The following is a 16,666-nucleotide window of genomic DNA, read 5'->3' as shown; positions in this document are numbered from 1 at the left end:
GAAATATGAAAGCGCAGTCTGAAAGCTTATCACACACTAAGACACCACACAGGAGTTTATTCTCCTTTGAGGCAGGATTGTAAAAACCTGTCAAGTTATCACAGCAGTAGAGATGTCCCCATACCAAGTTTTCCTTCTCGATACCAATTCTGAGAACTGAACTGGATGTGACATGATTATTGTATGGTATGGCTTAACAGATAAATGAATGCCATTCAATTTTTTCTTATTATTTAATTTTACGGTCAGTCATGAAGAGAAAAATCTTGACTATACACATAACCTTTTTACTGGTGGGATTTCCAGTGTAAAAACGGCTAACATGACACTACCAGACATTATCTTTTTCACTGCTCTAAAACAGTAGTTGCCAGTGGCAACAGCACAAGTCCATTTTTGGACTACTGTTTTAGAGCGGCAAGAAGAATTGATTTACGGGAAACCTAAATAATGTTTATTAATAAATGATGTATCGGACGATGATGTATAGACTTGCGTACCTGCTGATACTCAATCCAAGCAGTATTGGAGGCCTTTCTCTCCTCTGTTTTGATGCTTGATTGGCCAAAGCAAGAGGATTTCTGGATGACATGCAGCAGCAAAAGTGATAAAGTGATTTATGAGGCCTCGTTCAAATTTTTTGACAGGTGACCCTACACCTATTTATTTATTTTTTTTTGTGAAGCCCTTTACAATGACACCTGTCTCAATGATGATGATACACTTTTTTTGACACGGTGCTATTGTGGCTCTGAACAAGAAATTCCCAACCAAGGACTAAACCGTCAACTGAGATGCACATGTAAGTGTCTCCAGAAACGTTAGTTGCTTAGCTGCAGTTTTGGCAGTGGGTCCATTTGTGGGTCCACCTCATCTCAGCTGTTGAATGAATTTTGTACAGACATTTATTGTCCCTAGAGGATGAATCCTAACTGCCTTTAGTAATCCCTTTACTGTTCTTCCAGTGTCACCGTGAGCTTTTATATTTGTGGTTTTGAGTGGGATATTAATCATAACTATTAGATGAATTGCCATGAACTTTGGTGCAGACATTCATGTCCCCACAAGAGGATTTATAATAACTTCTTTGAACCATTAACTTTATTTAGCACCATCATCGGGTCAAATTTTTTAACTAGTGGAAACTCTTCGGTTGATGACCAAATACCTGCAAAACAAATGGCATTCGCATCAGCCTCAGCTGCAGTTTGTGTTAGTTGCCCATTAGAAAATGTTAACACACTTAATTAAAATGGTGATCATGGTAAACCCCTGTACCTCCAGCTGTTAGCCTGGCTGTAGACTCTTGTTTAAAAAATGAAATGTGTGAGTAGTGATTGATGATGGCTGCGGTGCGGGGGAAGGCTTCGGGTATGATCCTACTCAGCTCCGCGCTTGGTGGACCCTCAGGGGGCCCTGTGAGAGATGAGCAAGAACAGAGAGAAAGGGGCAGGGAGGGTGGTGCACGGTAAACAAGAACAAATACACTTTTATAAACTGTTTGAGGCGAGGTCCTTCTTTTGAACTGCAGCTAAATTATCACCAATTCACTTTTTCCTCCTGAATTTGAATGGGTAATTTCCAAATCATGTGGAGAGAGTTACGCAGGTGTTCCATCAAACCAGTAGGAATCTCAAGTGCAGCAAAATACCCGTCGCTGCCTACCCACCCACAAAGTTGTCTTTGAAGTGACACATCACTCCCAGGGATTGAAGCCAGGTCTCTGCTGTGGTGTCCGAGTGCTTTCCACCCTGCGCTTCATCAATAGGTCTATCCATCATCTAATTAGACATCCCCATACATCCTACCATGAGGGAAGGCAAACCAGGGCCATGTGAATTGCTTTGTAATTGGAATAAACAAGCGTGTTTGTCAATCATGAGAACTGGATCCAGGCTATGAAAGTGCACCTCTGTTTCTCAAACTCAGTTCTGAGATATGATTGAACTCCAGGTATCATGATGGCTCCTATTAGTTTCTAAGAAGTAGGAAACATCAGTGCAGTAAGGCTTAGCAGTCTCTGTCTATGGCTTCTTTCTATCTGTTTGCATGTTTGCGTCTCTCTTGATGTATACTGTACATGTCTTTTTTTCTGTGTATCATACACTGTATATATCTGTGTGTGCGTGTAACACGTCTGTCTAGGTGGGGAATCTGGGTCTGCTCTTCATGTTGCTGTTCTTCATCTATGCAGCTCTGGGAGTTGAGCTCTTTGGAAAACTGGGTTAGTGTGTGTGTGCATGTACATGCATGCATGTGAGTGTGTGTGCGAGCGCAAGAGCACATGAGTATGTGTGCCTGCAAATAAATCGGTGCTGATGTGCAGATGTCTGTGTGTGTGTGTGTGTGTGTGTGTGTGTGTGTGTGTGTGCGTGCCTCAGCTGATACCCGTGGATTACGTAACATGAATAAATTTTGTTGTGTTACATACATTAATTATGTCAATTTAGAATCAGTCTTCTAATCAGTGCTCTAATCTAAACACAATTCTCTTTCTTCTCTCCCCTCGACTTCCTCTCCTACATTTTCTGCCTCTAACACTCTTTCCCTCTTTTCATCCTCTCTCAGAGTGTTCAGACGAGAACCCGTGTGAGGGTCTCAGTCGCCACGCTACCTTCGACAACTTTGGCATGGCTTTCCTCACGCTCTTCAGGGTGTCTACCGGGGACAACTGGAATGGGATTATGAAGGTTATTTCTCTTTCTCTCCTCTGCCGTGTGGCAGTTTTTAAGAAGATGGATAGACGACAATGTCCATGTTTGTGTCTGTGCGTGTCTGTGTGTCTGAAAGCATCGGTTATGAGACAGGCGATGCATTAAGCAGAGAACAGATCACTGTTTTTATGACAGACTAAGAGCTGCTGACATTAGAGGGTTAGGAGAGTGTGTTATTCTTCTGTGACAGTCTGAAGGTCCCTTCACGCTCAGATCAACATCTCCCCCTGTAGGAGAGGATAGGAAGTCCAGTGTTCTGCGTTAATAGACCTGAAAATCACCTTAATCCTTTTGTCTGTTATCAGTTTTCTTCATTGCTTCATCATTTTTATTCTCTTCGCTTATCTGGGTCGTCCAGGACACCCTGCGTGAGTGCCGCCCGCAGGAGCGCCACTGCCTCACCTACCTGCCCTTGATCTCCCCCGTTTACTTCGTCACCTTCGTCCTGACGGCTCAGTTTGTGCTGGTCAATGTGGTTGTGGCCGTTCTGATGAAGCACCTGGAGGAGAGCAACAAGGAGGCGCAGCTGGAGGAGATGGAGGAGAGGAAGGAGAGGGAGGAGATGAGGGAGAGGGAGGAGAGGAGGGAGAGGGAGGAGAGGAGGGAGAGGGAGGAGGCCAACCGTCGCCTCAGCGCTGCATCTTTGAGCGGAGACCTGGGGCCAAACGTGGACACACCTGCTCAGGTAAGGTACACTGTGCTTGCTCTGCATGTGTGGATGGGAAGGGAGTGGAGGTGACAACAACGATGACGGCGGTGATGATCTCATGTGGCAGGTGCAGGTTGAGGATGAGGTGTGTTCCCATGGCAACCTGCTGAGCATGGGACGCATGCTGTCTCTCCCCAGCGACAGCTACGTTCAGCCACTCAGATGTTCCCCTTATCCTCCCGTTGGCCACGAGGCCTACTCCGGCTACAGCTACTCAGGTACTTCAGTTATTTATAGCCAATTAAATTAAGGAGCAGTTTTTTACCGTGCTATAACCACTAACTGATTGCTATAAAGATTATTGCCTCCTTGAATATCTTAGAAGACAGCTGAGGTATGATGTGCTGCAATGAGTGGCACTGTTATTATAGGCCTGGAAGTGGAAGATATTTTTTAATAATAAGTGACAAACTGGTGGTGCCTGGCATATGCCTCCAAAGCACATTAGTATCACTTTTTCTAGAGCTACTGGTCCTACCCCACCCTTAGTTTTTCAGGTGGGGACATCACCCCATGAGCAGTATGAACAGTAACTGTGAGTTTTGAGTTTAACATATGTGTGCAAGTTAAAATAAAACAAATGACTAAAAAATAAGAATAGTAAGTAATTTACAGAGATGAAAAAAAAGCCCAAAAGAGCTTATTCATAATCTATATTTAAATTATGCAAAACTCTTCTCACAGTCCCCAAGATAAACTGTATGTAGCTTATGGGATCAAAACAAAACATTTCAAACACTTTTAGCTGTATATTTTTATGATTTATCATCAACAAATCCCATGAATCAGCAATGTGTTAATCCATCTCGTAATACTTTCAAATTTCCCTACTCTTGTCTATGGCTCTGACGCCCCAAGGCCCATTTGTGTGATTTTTTTTTTAAAGGTCATGACTGTAATTTGTTAAAAAGGTTAAATATGCCCTTAAACATTATTTTCAGTGGTGGATTAATACACATTTGGTGGTGTAGTGAGTATTTACAGCAGGATTCAGTCAAGATAAACTACAGTGCCTATTTTCGCCTTAATGATGTAACATGTCACTCATTCAGTGAGGCTCATTCATGTGTCTTCAATAGTTTATGGACAGAAAAAGAGGTCCACAGCTTAGAGAAAGAAGCTCCTGTATATCAGGCTGTATGTACACAGTCAACACTTATCAACAGGATCAGTTAATTGTTTATTTCAATCTTTTCATGGGATGAGTTTAGGAAAATATATCATTCTACCTTTTAAGGAGGACACAATTTTAACACAAACACTCATATACAGACATTGTACGTTGTTATTCATTGTTTGATTTTTAAAAAAATATATATTCACATACAAATAAATTTTTTCACCTACCTGTATGTACACAGTACTTAGATGTTTGTTTACCTATTTTTGTTCAGCTTTGTTGTCCTTATTTTTAGCCATCTATCATCTGAAGCCATTCTTTTAGCTGTGTGCAAGTCAACAAGAAAAATTGACAAATGCCAGTATTTGTACACGTACTTTGTCAATAAAGCTGATTCTGGTTCTGATTTAGAAATACTGTACCTTACTCTGTTGTTTTCCTCTCGTCCATGTGTTTTATTTTTGTCACGTTATGCTCTGCAGGCTCCATGTCATCTCTGGGCTCCAGTGGAGGCGGCTCTCTGCTGCAGGTTCCAGGAGCTCTGCCCACCATAAGCCACGCTTCACTGGGATCTGGACGCAGCTCAAGGCCGATGATCTGCCTCAGCACCTCTCAGAGCATCGACAGACACTCCCCACACAGACTGAGTCCAGCCGACAGTGTAGAGGGATACAGGTTCAGCCCGGCTCACAGAATAAACAGACACAGACTTAACTCAGCTCACAGCATAGATGGATACAAATTCAGCCCGGCCCATCGGATAAACAGACACAGACTCAGCTCTGCTCACAGTATAGATGGATACAGGCTCAATCAGGAACACAAGACAGAGAGGCCTAAACTCATGTCCAGCCACAGTATAGACAGACATCCGTCACTCAGACTTAGTCCCACCCACAGTGCCAGCAGACATCCTTCTCATTGGCTCAGTCCTGAAGACAGTTTAGACAGAAACAAGCTGAGTCCCTCCTATGTCCCAGAGAGTTCAGTCCTGAAGAGACCAGCATCTTTACACACGAACAGACAGTTACGGAGACAGGTGTGTTATTATCACCTCTTCTTCTCTTCTCTTCTCTTCTCTTCTCTTCTCTTCTCTTCTCTTCTCTTCGAGACAGCTATATCTTTCAATTCATTTCTTTACTTTCCTTGTAGTCCCAAATATTAATGCACCTACCCACCTACAAGGACTGAATTTTGCAGTGTAGTTGTGAAGGAATTGTTTTATGACCAGACTGGATAATAAATTCTCACAAAATTAAACTTCTGTGCAGACTGTGATGATATTTAATGAATATATATCATTTTAAAAATGAGGTTTCCATTCCACATTTTACATTTCGAACCAGGTTGATCTGCAAGCACCAGGCAATTCACACTTCACTTGCAGCAGATTCTCAAATTCTGCTCTTCGGTTGCTGTTGTGCCAAATTATTACATAATATTCAATTATTTTTTTATAGATACACAACACATAATGAAGACTGTGTGTTTCTATGTGTGTGTTTGTGCATGTATTGTGCCTGCAGGAGGCTGTGCGCTGTGACTCTCCGGATCAGAGCGGTTCAGCTGACGATCTGGCAGAGCCTCACCTCACTGTGTCTGCCGTCTCTTCCTCGCCACCACGCCAGCGATCATCCAGCGTACACACACTGAAATATACGCACCGCCAGAGGGTCATCTCATGCAGGAGCCACAGCCGGAGCCACAGTGAAACCACTGGACAGCAACATGTACCTGAGCAGGCCATCTGCGGCTCGCAGCCAGAAACAGATGTCGAGAAGAGGCCTGTCAGCCCGCAGAGCCTGTCCAGTCTGAAGGTCCTCAGCGGTGAATCCACCCTATCAGCCAGTCCCGGCCCCGTCTCTGACCCTGGCCCCGAGTTAGACGATGCTGACGAGGAAGTCAGCCGCATTAACAGTTCTGTTCACACTCACTCGCACACACAACGTCCTCCCAGCTCCTCACACAAAAGCAGACACCTCACCCCGAGCCCCGGGGAGCACAGGAGCCGCCTCAGCCAATCAGTGTCCCCGGTGTCGGGCAGGAACAGGAAGCAGAGGATGAGCCCGCCGCCAGGGGAGGAGCCAGTTACTATGGCAACCCAGCTGATGGACAGCAGTGTTGAGCTGAGAAGGCGGACTCTGTCATTTGACGCCACAACCCCCTCACCTAATCAGCCGGAGGGGAGCTCTGTGGACGACTAAACAAACCCAGGGATGGGTGGATGGGTTGGATATTCTCTAAAGTGGAGGAATGTGCTGCTGGAGCACACGAGAGGGGCGGGAGTCGCAGTCCAAAAGAGGAAGGGTACCTGTTTCCTGTTTCAGGCCCACGCCCCTCGCCTTCTCCCGTCCAATCACAGGATTTTCACAGGGTGTTTGAGACGAACTCTTTGAGACTGTGTATGTCTGAGCGCGTATGTGTTCAAAGACGTTTACCCCCTTTGTGCTATTTGCACACAAGATGCACACAAGAAGATGTTTCCTTTTCTTCTATCATAGTCCTAGCTTTAGTTCATACACAGTAGTCACTCTCCAGCTATATTTACCCAAACACTAACCCTCCCCTTGCTTGCGCTTCTCCTTCTGCCCTCACTCTCATCCTTAACCTTGCACCTCAAGCCTAGGTCAGAGTACAAGACAAAATCACAGACGCTGCAGCACAGATTGAGTTACTGACTGATCTGCTCATGTACATATAGACATGTAGACAAAGAGATAACACAGCTAGGGACTGTGACTAACAATTATTTTAATTATCAATTTATCTGCAGTTTATTTTATTTATTTTATAAAACATTGTTTGACATCTTGAAACCCAACTATTTTTTTGTCTATCCAAAAATCCAAAACCCAGAGATATTCAATTCACTGCAGTTTTTAAGACAAGGAAAATTGCTTGAAAATTCACCTAATGATTCATTAATTATTCAAATGGTTGGTACTCTTGGATAACCACTTACATGACATCTACACAGCTTCTAATTCTGTCTCATAATAATTTACCAGAGTTGTTTACTGCAAGTGAAAGTCTCACGTTTCTTGCTCTGTGGTGCAGGAATTACAGTTTATGTTTACAAAAGAAATAGATTTTTAAATTATGAACTTACAAAAAATTTAACCTTTTTATATGAAATTGCTTAATTTGTAATTGCAAACTGAACGTGGATTGGTGCAGGCATTTTATAAAAGAAATATTGCTCCAAAAAACAGCAAAAATTGTACAGCAGCTTGTTGAGAAAAATGAGAAAAATGAGAATCTTGCATTTAACCAAGCTGGAGTTTTTAGCTGTTAAATATGACTTCTTGTCTAATTTTTCTTACCTCTTGACCTACAGTAAACTGCCACTGAATGTTGCTTGATTGTTCTCAGATCACAGTCTAAGAAAACCTTGATACCTTGTTGATTTTTCAAGGATTTTCCTCCCACGCCTGAATCCACCCTGCACTGACAGTCAGAGAAATCAATTCGCTGTTAGAGCCTCGGAGTTAAAATCCTGTAGTGTGACCTAGGCTTCAGTAGTCTCTACCTCGCTTTTTCCTGATCCCACCCATTCGAATGATCAGACGGCTTAGTTTTCTCACTCCCCCTCCACTTTCCTTTTCTCTGTCTTAGTATTCTCAGGGTAGAGGTAGTTCAGACGCAGGTGAGTGCGAAGCATGTGATCGCAGGTCTACAGAGTTAGATTGCCCCCTGCTGTCTGCAGCCCGAGCTGGCCCGTGTTGCCAGAGGTTTGTAGAGATTATTCTGTATAACGGGTGAAATGTAGACTGAAGCAGATGTACAGAAGGGCTTTTTCCGGTGATATGATGGTGTGTAAACTATGTAGAAAAGGCTAATATTATATTTTATTAACACAGAAGCGAAGATATGAGAACCACAAAGGCCAATTTCTACATTTTTGAATGTCATTTTATCTGCTTGTGCTGGTGATGACGAGGATGGATGGATGATGACGATGTTAGTGTTATAGTATGATGATAACGATGACGACAATGATGACTCTGGATGATGCAAATGTTGATAATATCATATAATGTTCCTGCAGATTCTTGGAAGCAGGGAGTCATATACAGGAAGCTCACCTGCAGTAACATGATTGGACAGTGCTGGAATAAAACCACTTCCTTTCTGACTTTCATTTGACTCCGTAACATTGCTTCCAAATTTGTCCTTTCCCCCCTATGTGAAGAGATTTAAAAAAAAAAAAAAAAAACACAGTGGGAGCGTCTGTAGTCCTTTAATATGAGCTGTTTAATCTAAAAATACAGCTAACACACAGCTGCTGCCTGCTGCTGCTAATGAATTCGACAAAACTCGAGTACCCCATCTAATTATGGTCTTGCAGCAGATGTTGATTAATATGCCTAACACATCCTTGGATCTAGATCTCAATACTTAGTTATATTCAAAACAATATCTCACATTGCAAGAAGCAAAGAGGAAATGATTGAAAGACCACATGAACCAAAGCAAACTCACAGCTCTGATGGTGGTTGTGGTGGTACTGGATAGATTTTATTTTTCATATTTCATTATACCACTTCAGCATATCACAATAAAATATTTAATCACATGAATATTTCACACTGAAACACTATAGCGTTCAGAATGCATTAAGCTGTTCTGCCTTTATTTCCCTGCCAAGAAAATGCACCAATTTCTGGGCACCCTCGCTAGTTTGCTCACAATCTATTGGTCAAGCTGCCTTTCTGTCTCAATTTCAGCCAATGGGAGGCCACATGTATGCAGGGCAGCTTGTGATTGGTCAGACTGACTGAGGGCAAACAGAAGCAGATAAATGGAGCTTCACTGTCCTCCATATTTCCTCCACTAAAGACCTTGTGTCCTTTAATAAGGCAGATGGAGCATCATCACTGATCTACATCTATGTTAATCTCACCATATGAACATGCAGTCGAAGTGTGTGTGTGTGTGTGTGTGTGTGTGTGTGTCTGTCCTTCCAGGTGACACGTGTTTCCAGGTGTACATGTATATCTGTTTCCAGGTGTGAGTGAGTACAGCTGTGTTTGCGTGCGTTGATACCTGTGTGTGTGTGTGCAGGAACATAAGACAGTATTCTTGACACAGAGAGTTACAACTAACTAAGCTGAGCCAGCAGTTGCCATGGTGAAAATAGATCATACATCACACGACCCATAATCTCGCCAGTCCTTGGAGAGGATGGAAAGCCACTAAACAGCGAGGCAGGAAGTTGTCAGTGTGGTGTTGTACACCTCCTCTTTCTTTCTTTCTTTCTTTCTGTCTGTCCATCTGTCTGTCTCTAGAAGGCCGGAGCCATGGGTCTCTGCTGTGTGAGTTTCTGGGGGTCCAGGGTTTCAGTGAAGGGTGGGGCTTGATAGGGGTTGGTGGTTACTATGGTAGCACCGTTGGCGATGGGGTACGGTGTAGCTCGAGCGTTGCTGGGGGCGGGCTCCAGGTGTTGCCATGTGAACAAGTTTGTGTTGCTGCCGGTTAAGAAGCGCCGCAGTGCACTCAGCGTCAGTACAGCCTGTTAGTAACACACACAAAGACACACAGGCATTAGCTGAGACTGTTAGTTACACACTGATTTATTTGCATTTGAAACACTTTTTTTTTTTTTTACAGGACCCACTGAAGGCTGTGAGACACAAAGTCCCCCATTCAGTGTCTACTTGACACAAGCAAAACACTTCACAATGCATTGTGGGATTCCAGGCAATGCAGGACTGACCAGTGATGTGAAATACTTAATTTGCATAAAATTAAAAAAATCTAACTGTAAACTCTGCAGCTGCCAAATAGCACCAAACACAAAGTACAGCTAAGAATGACAAGGACATCATTAGTGTTGCAGGTATTTAGTGGAAGTCACTGATCACCAAAGGCAGTAAGATTCATCCTCTGGAAACCATGAGTGTCTATATGAAATTTCATGGCACTCCATACTATAGTTTTGAGATATTTCAGTGTGGACCAAAGTGGTGGAATAAAACTAAATTCTTTTACTCAAGTATTGTTCTTCAGTACAATTTTGGGATCTGATTAGTATTTTATGCAGAAAACACAACCTCAAAGACATTTCCCAAGCCCCTGAATGATACTCGCTAAGTGTATATAAACTAGTTAAAACTACTTCTACTTTTACTCAAGAAGGATTTTGAATGGACTTTTACTCATGACTGAGTTTCCTTGCATTGTTGCAGCATGCTGGTACTTTTACTTAGGTAAATGATCTTAATACTTCTTTCACCTTGCACTAACCAGCGTTGCCATCACTAGAGTTACATCTCTAGTGTGGTTAAAAAAATGTAACGGGGGGGTGGGGTTAGGTCACTTGTTAGTAATTCAATTCAGTAATTTAGTATTGTACTTCCATAAAGTTGGACTCACAAGAGACAGATTGAAAAAGAATAGTTAAACAGTCAAAATCGAACCAGCAGAGACCAATGTATCCTGACTGTGAGTAACAAGTGTATCTCAAACTCAAAAATGATAGATCCACAATTTGCCATAATGCAACTTTATCAACAACAATTGTGAAATAACTCAGGGCATTTTCTCAGACTTCAGAAAGCCAGAAGAATTAAACAAGCATGAGGCTGAGTTTCACTCCTCATGACTACTAAACCAACTTCAACGTGTAGAATCAGTAGACTTTCCCAAAAAGTATCCAAAGTCTTAAGAAAATTGATTTTGTTCTTTGTCACTTGTTATAAATTCTCTACAGAAGAATATTGGAATAATTTACCACAGGCCTACTTGGGAAATTACTTGACAGTCTAAAAAAATCTTTTGTATCGTACTGTACATCCTTGACACAGTTACGGCTTAACCTCTTCACGTCCTCTGACAGTGAGATGAATGGCTGCTTTATGTTAGGTGGAGAGATTTTAAAAGGCTCCACTGAGTTACCAGTGGATAATAAATCAGTCAGTTTCTGTCTGAACGCTGATGCCTCCTGGCATTGCAATTTCTTTTTAAAGTTTAATTTAACCAGGGAGCCATCACTGTGAACAATGTTCTCTTTTTCAAGAACACCTTGTTCACACACACACGGTCAAACACACATTCACACAAGAAAACTCCCCAGTAAAACCACAGGCAGACCTGTTCCAGCTGAGCGGCCACTGAGCAGCTCAACTGGGACACTTTGGGGGTCTTGGTCAGGAGGACCTTAGTGGTAGTGATGAAGGGTGTGTAAGCTCTGTTCTTTGACTGGAACTAATATGAATATTTGCGGTTTTTGTTTTACACATATGATTACATTTTGTCTGACGTAAAGTGGATTGCAGCTCATTGCATTAAGCATCAATTTGATTGTCTCTGTGATTTTTAGTATTCATATGCCATACAGTAATATAGATCAAAAACAAAATTTCATATTGATATCAGCTTCAACCGTGTCACCCAGCCTTATTCTAAATCTGCTGCTTCAACTACTTAATGGACTTTAAACAAGTCTGGCACGATGACAAACCTTCAGATATGCACTTAATCAACCAGTAATACACAGGAGGGAGTGTGTGAGTGTGTGAGTGTGTGTGTGTGTGTGTGTGTTAGACTAAAGAGAGGGTAGGGGGGGTCCTAGGCAGCAGCCTCTGCTTGTCCTCCATGAAGGAAATGCTCTTAACTGTGCTCATTGCCAGCAGACACTGATAACCCTGAAAGTATAACATACACACACACACACTCCTGGTCATACAAACAAATATGATGACGATGATGATGATGATGATGATTAAGACAGACAAACATGAATGTAAACACACAGACAGAGGACAGGTGTACACACAGGTATAAGTATACAGACCCAGGTGAGGATGGAGAAGAAGCAGAAAGCGATGGTGGCTCTGGCAGCGTCGGAGCCCTGGGCCAATGGCAGCTCGTCTGGAGAGGTTGCCTGCCACTGATTGGCCAGAAAACAGAAGCCAACAAACCACAGGAAGCTGGCGAGGCCTGGAGGGGGGATGAAGAAGGGCTTTAAAGGCTTTAGATTAGAAAAAGGTAATGTGGACCATCTTTCACAACTTGTTCTGAAAACATATATCAATCAAGAGGATTATCATGATTTCACTTGATTTTATATTATTTGAGTGTTTCTTTAATGCAATTTTATATAATTGATCTTTTTCTAAATTTTTTTCGTTTTATTTTATTTAGCAACTTGCTTCACATACAGATAACATTGTTTCAATTGTTGTTGTTAATAATTGCACTGGCAAAAATTTCGAACTGGGTTTCCATCCACCTGTTTCAAGTTCAATTTACTATATGCACAGAACGTCACAGAATACTTTCACAAAAATATAAGATAGGATGTAAACGTCCAGGTCACTTTGGTGGCATATTCAATTTTGCAAGGTAACATTAGCTGTAAGAATTATAAATATATAATATATAATATATAATATATATTTCATATATATCTTTTCATTGTTAGTTTATTAGCTAGGCCTAGGAGTTGTCCATAGCCTGGAAACAGACTTAAAAATTAATCACAAAGTACATGAATGTGACTTCATTTGGTTAATATTTGTGCAGCATTTGGTTGGAAACTCACTCATGTATAGGTGAAGATTAAGATTAAGAGACTACAGTCATGATAGCAGCTGTGTGATGATTTGAGCTAAGTGCTAATGTCTAAATGCTAACATGCTTTCAAAGACAATACTAGCATGCTGTTGATTAGCAGGCATCACTTTATCTTAGTTTAACATGCTAACATTTGTGACTGTACCTGTCTGTACCAGTCAATCACACCCTTCTATTCTAATAATTTACAAGATAAACATCATGCTGTATTGTAGAAGACTTGAAATTAGCGATTGAGACCGCAACTCATTAGGGAAATGTTTCCTGAGAAGTAGGGTTATTTTCTCAAAGACTTCTCAACAATCGTACTTTTTGTTTGGTTTTTACTGTTGAACAGAGTCAATCAAGCTGCCCCAGTTCCCAGTCTTTGTGCTAATCTAAGATAATTGGTTGGATGGCATGTATCTTGCTTTACCTTATTCTGTTTTTAATCTGGTCCAGTTTATGTCTTTCATATACCTAAAAGCTTTTAATTACCTTTAATATTCTTGGTTTTTAATATTTTGTCTTTAAGTTCATTCATTCATTATTTAATTCCATATGTTCAGCAAGAGTCCATGATGTTTGTGTTTACTCATACCAGAGAAGACAAGGTCCAGCAGGACGGCACGTCTTCTGTCCCTGACGCTGCTGATGCTGGGAAAGTAAACGTCCAGGATCATGAAACAGATACTGCCGAGGAAACAGGCCACGCCGATAGTAACACCGTAGTTACAGGCGTCAGCATTGTTGTTGAAGACGCAGAGCAAACGCTCACTGCCAATGTTGATGTAGCCCTCGTTCACGATGCAGCTGAACACCACTATGGAGAAAATCTGCAGAGGAAGACACGTGGGCTGGTTTATTATCTAACACCTAAAAGAGAATGAACTCACACTGGTGTATGAATGCTTTTCATTCCTCATACATGCCACACACACATGCACCAGGACAAACAAACCCTGCTGCCGTTCAAGTGTCTGTGGATAAGAGGCAGAGAGAAGCTGTGATCAAGATACAATGATGTACTTGTCTTTGATAATCATGTAACAGGTTTAAATGTTTGGTTCACCCAAATTACACACAACAAACCAAAAACCATATTTCCATCAGTTACTCCTGGAGATACATACCCAGCTGTCCAGATACTTAAAAATATCTGAGACAGTCGTGCTGTGTAAGTGCTACAGAATAAGTTTAGTGAAGTGGGGCTCAATAAACAAAATTTGACTTTAGCCAAATTTCCAAACATCCTCCCATTCGCCCATAATGGTACAGAGGCATTCAAACAATTTCACTTTTATCTGCAGACATTTTGAGACGTCCACCTCTGATAAGAACTGACAATCAGCATGTCTTTCCAGACACAATTTCCTGGTGACTGTGGATGATCCACAGAACTCATTGTTAGTTCTGATTGAAAATCGGCCGTAACGTTCAAAGAAACAAAAGAATGTGCCAATAAAGGCAGGAAAGAGAAAAAAAAAATTACATTTACAAATGTTTTATGAGAAGGGGAATGCATGTTTTAGAGATAAACCTAAATGTACACATAGCTTTTGTTTGTTTACAAGAAAACTTAGGTCACGTATTAAAAGTATATTTTGACAGGGTGTCCATCTACAAGATTCAGCATGGCCTCAAGATGAAGTAAAACTGCAGGAGCTGCCATGAGGCCCTTAACATGTCATTGTATAGTGTATTGTGCTTCTAAAAATAATTTGCAGTCAATCAAACTGCAGACGTTGCCCACTTTGCCCTGTCAGTAATCCAGCTCTACCCTTTACCTCAACTGTGTTTGCTTTATGTCTGAGGTTTCACGAGTCAGATCAAGTCTCAAAGTCTCAAGATATAAAACCAAAACCATCTGACCATTACGAGATACTGACCATCGACACTTTGGGTGAACTGATCCTGATCCCATTATATTATATTCTGTTACTTAAATCCTCACCAAATGTACATGGTGATCTGAGATATTTATCGAGAGACTGTACCTGCACAATATGTGACAGTAGAGAATAAAGAGGAAAACATCATTTTCATTTACCAGTTTCTCCATTAGAGCCGAAACAACTAGTTGATTAATTGATAAGGTGACTGACCAAGAAATAACTGTTTGACTCTTTGATAACTGATTTTTCTTTTAAAAAACAAACAAAAACAAGCAAACAAAAAATAAAATAAAATAAAATAAAAAACAACTAACATACCCTGGTTGCTGCTTCTCATTTGAGAGTATCTACTTTCTTTGTCTTATGTGACAGTAAATTCAAAACCTTTGGGTTTTGAGATGTTTGTTAGACAAAACAATGGGCAATTTTCACAATTTTCTCAGATTTTATAGAGCGAAACAGGCTAATTAATTGATAAAGAAAATTATCATGAGTTTCAGTCCTAATCTCTATCTACAGCTATTCATTATAGGTCTGCATGTCACATTATTTATTGCACTGATCTATTCCGTTCTGTAATCTCTATGTTTTTCTTATCTGAAGTGTCTCCTTATGACTTTGCCTTTGTGTTTACCATACTGCATTTCATTTTGCAGTTAGGCATGCGTCGTTTCAGGATGGGATAGCAAAGCGCTTCTGACAAACTCTGTTGAACTGAACTGAATTACGAGACAGAGACAGAGGCTTGATGTGGATCTGTTAACTTGCAATGTCTCCTTTAAAACCAGATTGTTCCTTGTTACCTCGGCGCATGGTAAACGCTGTTTGGTGACTCACAGCTGCACAGCATCACACCACAGAGACGACAGAGATGTGTTACATTCTGGTTGGGGGGGCATTTAAATCTAAAGCGTTCACATCAGCTCAGTCCAGACACAAAGAGGCCCCAGATAAACATATGGTAATCAGCTCCAGCCACAAGCTGCATCACTGAAATGATTTCTGCAATACGATCCTGAGATGAATATCACAGCAGAGCTTTCACTGAAACGGCTTCAGCCTTTAATGAAAGCAATGATTTGTATGAATCCTGACCTGACTGGATAAAAGACACTCAGCAGAGAGGGAGGAAGAGATACATAAGGAATGTGAATGGGAGAGAGACAGAGAGGAGGGGGTGCAGGTAGGCCCGTCCATTGATAACAACCGACACACTGCAGAGGAGGCTTACCCACGACATCAGTCTGAGGATGGTCCGGGGATGCGTGAAGAAGGCGACCGGATCGAAGGCAAGGCTCCCGGCCTTCCCGGCGCCATACGCGCCCGCTGGCTCCATCCCTCCGGGTTTCTGCAGCCTGACGCCCGCCGAGAGAACGAGAGGAGACGGTCAGAGAGCTGCGCGGAGCGGCGGCGTCCTCCTCCAGCCTCCGTGTGAAGTCACACCGCGTCACCGAGAGCAGATCGCAGGCTGCTGCAAAATTAACTGTCAGCACTCATCATGGTTTTAAATTAAGATCGATTTTTTTTATTTTTTACATTTTTTTTACTTTTTTTTTTTTTTTTTTTTTTTTTACATTTTAGTCTAACCTAAATTTCCCACAATAGGCTATTGTTGTAGGTAGGCTATGGTAATTAGGGCTGAGCTGAACCATATCTATTATTGTTTTTAAAA

General features: G+C 41.7%; 2 protein-coding genes across 3 annotated transcripts in view; one reads left to right on the top strand and one right to left on the bottom strand.

Annotated features, from left to right (window-relative positions):
- The window catches only part of LOC139636675 (voltage-dependent T-type calcium channel subunit alpha-1H-like), a 33,086-nt gene extending 24,402 nt beyond the window's left edge, over positions 1-8,684 (top strand). Inside the window, exons 28-33 of the mRNA XM_071504923.1 lie at positions 2,146-2,224; positions 2,569-2,690; positions 3,073-3,399; positions 3,491-3,641; positions 5,026-5,582; positions 6,070-8,684. Coding sequence (XP_071361024.1) covers positions 2,146-2,224; positions 2,569-2,690; positions 3,073-3,399; positions 3,491-3,641; positions 5,026-5,582; positions 6,070-6,747 — 1,914 coding nt within the window. The 3' untranslated portion in view covers positions 6,748-8,684. The remainder of the gene's footprint in view (positions 1-2,145; positions 2,225-2,568; positions 2,691-3,072; positions 3,400-3,490; positions 3,642-5,025; positions 5,583-6,069) is intronic.
- Positions 8,685-9,039: 355 nt separating this feature from the next.
- On the bottom strand, positions 9,040-16,464 carry LOC139636676 (synaptogyrin-3-like). Of its 2 annotated transcripts, none has more exons than XM_071504925.1 (4): positions 16,226-16,464; positions 13,701-13,935; positions 12,339-12,484; positions 9,040-12,189 (listed from the first exon to the last, which is right to left on the bottom strand). In XM_071504925.1, the coding sequence occupies exons 1-4, from the start codon at positions 16,328-16,330 to the stop codon at positions 12,085-12,087; spliced, it is 591 nt and encodes a 196-aa protein (XP_071361026.1). In that variant the 5' UTR covers positions 16,331-16,464; the 3' UTR covers positions 9,040-12,084. The 2 variants fall into 2 exon arrangements, with proteins under 2 accessions (XP_071361026.1, XP_071361025.1); XM_071504924.1 differs by having other exon boundaries at positions 9,040-10,055; positions 16,226-16,455.
- Between the last annotated feature and the right edge of the window lie 202 nt (positions 16,465-16,666).

This window comes from Trachinotus anak, unplaced genomic scaffold (assembly GCF_046630095.1).
Source record: "Trachinotus anak isolate AG129_WGS33_773 ecotype Australia unplaced genomic scaffold, CSIRO_AGI_Tana_v1 ptg000019l, whole genome shotgun sequence".
Taxonomy (NCBI): domain Eukaryota; kingdom Metazoa; phylum Chordata; class Actinopteri; order Carangiformes; family Carangidae; genus Trachinotus; species Trachinotus anak.
Note: the sequence above shows the minus strand (reverse complement) of the source record. Positions and strands in the feature narration are given on the sequence as shown.